The sequence below is a fragment of the Temnothorax curvispinosus genome, unplaced genomic scaffold (genome assembly GCF_003070985.1).
Source record: "Temnothorax curvispinosus isolate PA1 unplaced genomic scaffold, ASM307098v1 QBEX01009359.1, whole genome shotgun sequence".
Taxonomy (NCBI): domain Eukaryota; kingdom Metazoa; phylum Arthropoda; class Insecta; order Hymenoptera; family Formicidae; genus Temnothorax; species Temnothorax curvispinosus.
This window is the reverse complement of record NW_020219139.1, coordinates 5,075-13,651: the sequence shown is the minus strand read 5'-3', so window position 1 is coordinate 13,651 and position 8,577 is coordinate 5,075. Positions and strand designations below refer to the sequence as shown.

Sequence of the window (8,577 nt, the reverse complement as noted above, 5' to 3'; positions counted from 1 at the left end):
GTATGGTTTTAATAGAACGTCACTGTCATAAGCTATTAGTAAACGTTCACTTACTATCGAAAAAACACTTCGTTTTACCAAACTCCGGTTGGATCAATTTGGGAACGAAATCCATGATGACACCAATAACGGTGAGAATGGAAGCGCTTCCCCACGCGTAAATCGAATACATAACGAATTTTTTTCTCTCTCGTGCTTCACGCATCTCTTGCTTCACGCTTCCTTGTAACGAACGGAATTCTCTGCAAAATGTGATTTACATGCCACATTGTTGCCAGCAACAAGTAGAACAGGTCAGCATGCAAATACAAATCAAAATAATTATCGCTTTTGGTCGCGCTTCTCGGAAATATGACCGATGCGTTGAATTTTGTTTAATACGTTTTATGTAAGCGGTGTGCGACTATGATACGTAATATTTGTGATACGTAATAATTGATAATTGAAAATTATTACTATTTCGAATTTAATTTCCTACATTTATTTAAGAAACGTATACAGAAAATTATTTAGAAACGTTTAAAGACTGACATGTGTGAAATATTAGATTGTTCTTGTAACTTACAAAAATGTTTTTCAACTCTATCAATCTTAATTAAATGGGTAGCTCTTCGGTAACGCAATTAAGTTTAAATGCTACAAATTTTGTATAAAAATAGAAAATGTAATCTCTTCAAAGATTTTTATATATAATAATTATAATTAATCGGGCCCGAGCCGCTCGACACTTTTGTAATTGATTACAAGAGATGGACGATGTGCGTACACAGCAGTCGTCACACCCTTGTAGTAGGGTGAAACGGGCTTGTCGACAGCGGGGTCAGTTCATCTCCTTTGCGGGAACAGTAAATATAGCGACACGACAATATCGCGTCATGAAATTTCATTGACGCGCGAGAGATAATAAATTACTTTATAGCATTCCACACGCGCATAATGAGAAAGAACAAAAGAACAAAACGCATCGCGTGTCGCAGGTCGCAAGCATGACCAGAAAAACGTACGATTTATATTGATAACGTTAAACGACTGTTAAATTGATCATCGCGACACGAATGATGATTTATATACTTGTATCGCAATCGTTTCTTAATGTCATTTTAGAAAATACGTTGAGACGGCTCCGTTAATGTAAACGAATCTTGGATTGATGACGTCAGAAGTGAGGAAATCATGAAAATATATCATGGAAATTCTTGCGATTTACACTAAAATAAAAATGCTTTTTAATAAAATACCATCTGTAAACGATAAAATAGATTTGTAAAATACACCGAAAATTCTCCTTTTACATGAGTAATCCACATTTGTCGAAGTGAATGTTGCCTAATCAAGAACGAAAAAAGCCGTTTGACAGCTGCCGAATTGAAATAATAAGTATTTGCTTGCACATATTAAATCACAATAAAGTGGATATCTTCGGTATATTTTAACACTATCACAATAATTTTAAATGTAAAAACACTGCACTAAAATGAAGAATAACGCTGTAAATCGCAAGGATAATTTTGCTTCTTGACGTGTCATTTTTCACGTCTTATAGTTTAAAGTTTTGCCAAGACGCCAGGGTCGCCACTGTCAACGCGGAGTTGGCTCGCGAGCCAGCAGGAGCCTAAATAAGTTATAATAAGTCATAAATGAGCGTGTTCGACGTATTCACGCAGCGTGCGATCAAAATTAACTTGGCTGTGTTTGCACCACATACGCGCACCGGTCACGTACCGGATATTTTAATTCGCGTCCTGTCGCTATCTTCCCCTATTGTTTGTCAATTATCAAATTTCTTTACTACACACGCCGGATCAAGTGGCGCTTGTGAAAATATTTGGCGAATCAATTAACTCATTTTGACCAAGAACTCGATCCAAAAACGTTTCATCTTTGATAAACCGTAAATAATAATGCTCGATCATAATTATAAATATATATAAAATATAAATAGTAATTATATATAAATATAAATAAAAGTAATTTATATATAAATTATATATAAAAGTGGGATGGTTTTTTTTTAAGAATGATTATCTTCGAGATTCAGGTCTAAATCTTTTGCTCCATTTTGTTCAAGAAATATTACAAGATATCTTCAAAATCCAGCTCAATGTTCATTTCTACCAACGCGGATTAACTTTAATCTCGGTTTAACTTAATTTTTATCTTTTTCTAATTGTTACAACAAGAAATATCACAAGATTGTCTTTAAAAGGTAATTTTATTGCAGATAAAATGTATGGAATATTTTGACAGCTTACCCGAATGCCCACCAAATGTCAAAGCACATCACGTTTAACCAGAAGAAGCTTGCCATAACCCAGAACCAAACGATGTAGAATGCTGAAACAGAATGAACACTATTAATCACGCATTATGGTGCCGATAATAAAGCTTATGTTCGCCCGTGAAGAAACAAATTTACTGTCTTTCTGCATCAGGAATTTGTTTAGTCGAAAACGGTAAACCTTGACGATAATATACACTACATTGAATTAAACTATTAAACATTGCGATTTAAATATTGTGTCAGAATCACGTAAAATCTTCCGCAAGAAGAAAAGGAAAAAGATACTTATCCAAATAAAGTTCCAAGTTGAATGCATATCAAAATTTAAATTTTACCCGCTTTATATTTCATTGTTTTTTCCCCAAGGTTTTATTAAATTTTTACATTCAAATTATCGGGGGGAGAGAGAAATCATGCTATTATATATGCTGTATTATATGTGTTCACTGTATTATTATATGCTGTACCCATTATTTTGCAGGAGGCGCCGGAGGCGGTTTCCCATATTGGTGTATCTGGTGTCAGTATTGTGTCGAACGCTTTCGCGATGAACAACGAGCCGACGTATCCACGCAGAGTGTAGCCGTGCATGTTCTGAAGCTCCGGTAGTGTGGAATACACCACGAATGTCGCCAGTAGAAACAGCATAGATATTATCTCACCCACATTATATATTTCCTGGAGGGCCGATTTTAGGGAATTAATGCAAACAGCTGTCTCGTACTTATCCCGTTGCGAGACGATGAGGCAGTATAAATTGGCATCGACAAAGTCTTTGATACGCGGTAGATACAGAGAGCCATTGAGGAGAAACATAAACGCGTCATCTGGTTCCTCGTCAGGTTTAAGCAAATAGTATCCGACTTTTTGGCACGGATCGTGGACGGTCAGCTGAAAGATTTGGTCCACCTTGCCGATCGGTCCTCTCTCAAGCGACTCGTTCGTCGCCTGCTTGTACACACCCGGAAAGGGATAACGCCCAACGTTCTCAGCAACGCATTGATCCTTGATCGTGCGAACGCCGAGGGGGCAGCAGAGCGGAATGCAGGTACTGTTCTCGCACATCTCGTACGGAACGACGTTGGTCTTATTATCATCTTTATAGAACTTTCCAAGAAGCTCGAACGTTAAGTTGCTTCTGTCTTCGATCACGTCTTGCATCAGGTTTCCACGGGGTTCATGTTTTAACGGCTCGGAGGAGGAAACGATGAATAGAAGCGTGCAATAGCAAAGCGCGAGATTTCGTCGACGCATCGTCGACCTGTTGACTGCTGTTGACACGTCGAAATTCACTAAGAACCGTCTTGGTTTTCGCTCTTCGTGCTTTAGTCAGATGTCCAGCGACTGCAACGATATCGCAAACTACGGAAATGAGAAAAATACGCGTGACGATAACGAAAACTACAGAAACGAAAAGGATTGGGAACGGGCACGATGACCCCACTGGCCAATATGGCGGCCGTAAGCCGGCTCATATACACGCGAAACAGTAGGCTTGTTCGTTTCCGTTGCACTTCTCAACTAATGCAATAAGTTGGAATGAAAGAAAATCTATTTGTTTCATTCTAACTTATTGCATTATGTTGCACTAGTTCAGAAGTGCAGCGAAAACGAACAGACCTAGTGTGTTTGTGAGCACATGTATGTTCCACGTGTTATTACACGTGTATATGACCACGTGTTCCGGCCTATGGCATGGCCGCCATATTGGCCGTGTGCCCGTTCCCAATACGCGTGATGATATCGCTGGCCGCGACAGCGACGGTTTTGTCCGAAGGACGAACGTATTTCGCCAGGAAGAAAATAACGATGAAAGAGAAGGTACCTCGTTAAAGCAGGTCCTCTTTTCGGCCGGGGATGTGGTGAACAGGACAACAGGGGCGGACTCTCTTTAGAGATGAATTTTTGTAGTTTGCTTTCCAGAGCGTATGGTTTGGAAAACCATGTGAACGCTGGTTTGCATTTATTTGTTTATAAAGGTGAAATTTCATGGGCAGTGAAAAGTAGCAGCAGATCGTACTGATTGGCTACAAAATAGAGAAGTTCTAGAAACTCGAGAACTTCTCTATTTTATAGCCAATCAGTACGATCTGCTGCTGCTTTTCACTGCCCATGAAATTTCACCTTAAGGGCTTTTAGTCCTTTCTCAGGTCTTAAGACGCACGAACTTCCGGTTCGCCTCGCAGCAACCGAGGTGAGTCATCACGATTGGTGGTTGAGGAAACTTTAGGCCAGTATTCATAGTCTTCAAGATCGTCTCAAGATAATGGGTGCGTTCGGTTTGGACCATAGAGATATAGGCCTAGTTTACACCGATCTCTTGATACGCGTATCAAATAGTATATTTGAACTGATCAGCCAATAATCAGACTTATTTACTAGTTATTTACTATTTAATACGCGTATCAAGTGATCGGTGTAAACTAGGCCATAAGAATAGAGTGCGCGAGCGAGCTGAAAAAACGATATAGGAATAGAAAGAGAAAGCTGCGCATGGGCCCCTTCTGTCTTTGTTTCGCATGCACGCGTAGACAAAGACAGAAAGGGCCTATATGTGCGTTCTTTTTCTATTCCTATATCGCAGCCTCTTACGTGCTAGCATATGACTCGCGCACTCTATTCTTATATCTCTATGGTTTGGACGCTCACGCGCTGTAAGGCTGAGTTTCCACTGAGCGCGTCACGCGTCGCGTCATCCAATCAAAACATCCCATTTCGAGCCCGTCACAAGAATGTAATGAAATGGAATGTTTTGATTGGTTAACTTGTGACGACGCGACGCGTGACGCGCTCAGTGGAAACTCAGCCTAAGCGCTCACGCTTATAAGCGCTGTTTTCAATCGTTCGATTTGGTATCTGAGCGCTATTCGTATGTATTTGACCGGAAATGAATGTCCGGGAAAGAATCTACCATATGAAATCGTTTGTATTTCGTATGAAGACTTTTGAAGTGCAATTGAAAAGGTTTGTGAGTCATTGTAATTAATTATTTTTACACCATGCATTTAGCCGAAATAGATAAATTAATAAAAGTTTTTATACGGAATCGTTTGTATTTTGTATGAAGAGTTATGAAGTGTGATTAAAAAGGTTTGTGAGTCACCCAGATAATTATAATTAAATATTTATAAACTCGGTAATTAGCCGAAATATAGATTATTAGTTATTCATGTTAAAAGAAGGCGCTAGTGTTCCCGTAGGTCCGTCTGCAATCAGAATTAATATAAACGTTTTAAAAATTATTTTATACTGATATAAATAACTATACAGGCTAATAAGCCTGTAGCTATAAGCGATAGTTGCTAATTAAGTTTGTAAAGATGTACCAGCTGTGCAGGGTGAAGAGCAGGTTATCTCAAACGCCCTGCCACAACCCAATTAAAAGAGACTCAAATATCATTACCGCTGAGAAGTACTTTTTGCCATTTAAGTTAGCATGTCAAAGCAACCGGATTGTCCATTGCGTTCCACCTTGAATTTTTTTTACAGACGTGTTTATTAGGATTGCCCTACTTTTAAATTGAGCGCTTTTAAATGTATTATTATTCACGGAGTCATACGACCAATGGCGTGAGAGAGTGTTTCGTACAAGCTCGCGCAGGAGCCTAGGCTTTAGATTTAATGAGTAGATGAAACGACACATACACTTTACTTTTTCGAGGGAGAGATCATATATTTTACTTGGCAGAAATAATTACAGAATACCAACATTTGTTGCATGGATAAGGAAAACTGCCAAAAACCTTATCAGTATTCGTACAACACATAAGAAATGATGATACAAAGAAATAAATTGCTAGGAATATAATACACAATATTTCTCAGACGAATGATCCTTTTGTCAATTTGCATAAACTAATAAGCTTCCCAATATTCAGATCATACAATAACTTTTGAATGTTGATTTCTCTAAAGAAGTAATATTCTCTTAATCTTTCTCAGGACTGTATGTAACTTCAACTATTGTTTGTAAGACTATAACTTACATCGTAATAAATTCGTGTAATTAGACCATTCGTATGAAACAGATAATACATGAAATGAAGTAAATTGTTGCACAAGATAAATAAGCATAAATACATAGCAATAAAGAATATGTGATGGATAGATTGATACGTCGTATTAACTTTCGTAATGTAATTTCCTTCTAGTTCGAATGACCAATATCTTTGAAAGTAGCTCATAAAATCAGAAGATAATAGAGAATGTATAATAAGTTATACACCATATTATATGTCACTGTTTTGTATATATCCCATTATCTAAGGAAAGACGTATCAATCTATAATTACTTCTTATCGGTAATCGTCGCTACCTTGCATCGGTCGAAATGAATACATTATAATATACGTAAACGTGTGAAGGAATATAATTATATACTCGAAACAATCTATGACGCAAAGAATCGAACTACTTGTAACACAAGTGAGGAATAAAGTAAAGTAAGTAATTTTATATAAACAGAAAGTGTTTCTCGGTTGAAATGATAATAATTCTTTATGATATCGAATTAATCAGAGTTTTAATCAAAGAGAAATAATCATATATGTATAGGTTGCAACCATAAACAAATCAATCTAATTATTTTACTGAGCTCAGATTCGAATCGTTCTTATCGTTACATGTGATGTCAGACTTATCATTTGATAATCTGCATCGTTCTCTGAGGACATTAGCCTCCCGTAATATATATCAAGAAATCTGGAACCACGATCGAAATAAGGAGAGGGGAACATTATTCCACCCTAGCACTCGGTTATACGAGAGCTTCTCTAAACCAGATAAGGATCTGTGGTTGCCGGAAATCTGAATGTTACCTCTTTACTGTAGAAATCTCTGCTTACTGAATAGATTCTTAATATAAGAATCCCCTTTTTCTACTTCTGATAGGCCATCAAACATCTCAAGTCGTTCAACAGCGGTTATTCCTTTGTGAGATACGACGATACAGTAATGGCGGATCGTCCTTCCTTCTTTGTACGCAGTTATAAAAGCGTGGTCGATCGCTGAGTCGGTATAATCTCGTAGCTGATGCTTCGTAAAGTCTATTTTCTCGTTGAACAGAGCTGCTATCCATGTAGCAGATATCAGAAATCATGTCGTCTATACTATAATCGGTATTTGCCAATGCTACGATTCTCGCTTCTCGAATATTCTAACACCGGTACGTCTCAAGCACGAGCACGTTGTTACCTCGACCAACGCCCGGAAACGAATGCCCGCTCGGTTCGTCGCAGGCTCGCACGCTTATTCCTCCTCGCGCACGCGCAACACAATTCCTTTCTCAAATTACGACGCGTCCAGCGCAGAACGCGCGGGAACACAACTGACGACGCTCGTATCGCCATCTAACATGACTCGATCTGACTAAGTTAATACGAACACAGTCTCTCTATATTTCCGATATATGATCTCTCCTCCTATTTTTCTTACATTTTAAACATTCCGCCCGCCTTCGTTAACGTAGTTAACGAATTAACTATTTACAGAGTTTCATTATTGATCGGAAGAAAAAAAAGCTTTGTGATGGGTCTTTGAAATTCCGAAACGTGAGTTTTAACAGTCACGACTCTAGTGTGATCATCCTTAACAAGAAGCTTAGCTAAATCTCCTGATTCCTCTAAACTGGACGAAAAAAGCTTACAAAGCTCCGTATCAGCGCCTTTTAAATTTGTGACGCAATCGCTCGAGAGAGTTGAACAAATTCCCCTACGAAATGTGAAACGCTTATATGCTGCTATAAAAGCCTCCGTTGTATAGTCTGATACCAATTCCAAATGTATCGCTGAAGTGGAATAGCAAACAAAGATAGCTATATATGCCTTATATGTTTTAGCCTTCTTTCTTCTCCAAGTTTTTTATTGTGAAAGGACCGGCATAGTCAATTAAACCCCTTAATGTTTGAAAGCTCGTGAAGGTGTTATTCGTGCGGCTGGTAACTGACCCATTATTTGTCCTACTCTTTCCTTTCGAAACTTAGTACAAACGACGCATTTTAGAATGTGATTTCTGCCCAGTGCTCTGAATGTCAACGTGAAGAAATTCAAGCAAGCGCGGGTAAACGGTGCACCCTGTGCCCTTTACCCATAAAACTGCTGGGCTGCTGCCCAATCCCAGGTAGCTGGGTAACGGATGCAGCCGGTAGTACTGAACAGGGTAGCGTTTCGCGAGGCGAGCGCGGCGTGCTCGTGCGTGGGAGGTGCCCAATACGAGCGGGGTATATGGCGCACCACGTGCCGTATATTCCTAAGGCGCGTCGACTGCTGCCGAATCCCGGATCCCCGGGCAACCGATGA

General features: G+C 39.0%; 1 protein-coding gene across 2 annotated transcripts; it reads right to left on the bottom strand.

Annotated features, from left to right (window-relative positions):
* Positions 1-26: 26 nt before the first annotated feature.
* On the bottom strand, positions 27-4,219 carry LOC112458930 (G-protein coupled receptor Mth2-like). 2 transcript variants are annotated; one of them, XM_025022765.1, is made up of 4 exons: positions 4,107-4,219; positions 2,749-3,643; positions 2,253-2,334; positions 27-242 (listed from the first exon to the last, which is right to left on the bottom strand). In XM_025022765.1, exons 2-4 carry the CDS (start codon positions 3,533-3,535, stop codon positions 47-49), a joined length of 1,065 nt encoding a protein of 354 aa, XP_024878533.1. In that variant the 5' UTR covers positions 3,536-3,643; positions 4,107-4,219; the 3' UTR covers positions 27-46. The 2 variants fall into 2 exon arrangements, with proteins under 2 accessions (XP_024878533.1, XP_024878534.1); XM_025022766.1 differs by having other exon boundaries at positions 2,749-3,625.
* Between the last annotated feature and the right edge of the window lie 4,358 nt (positions 4,220-8,577).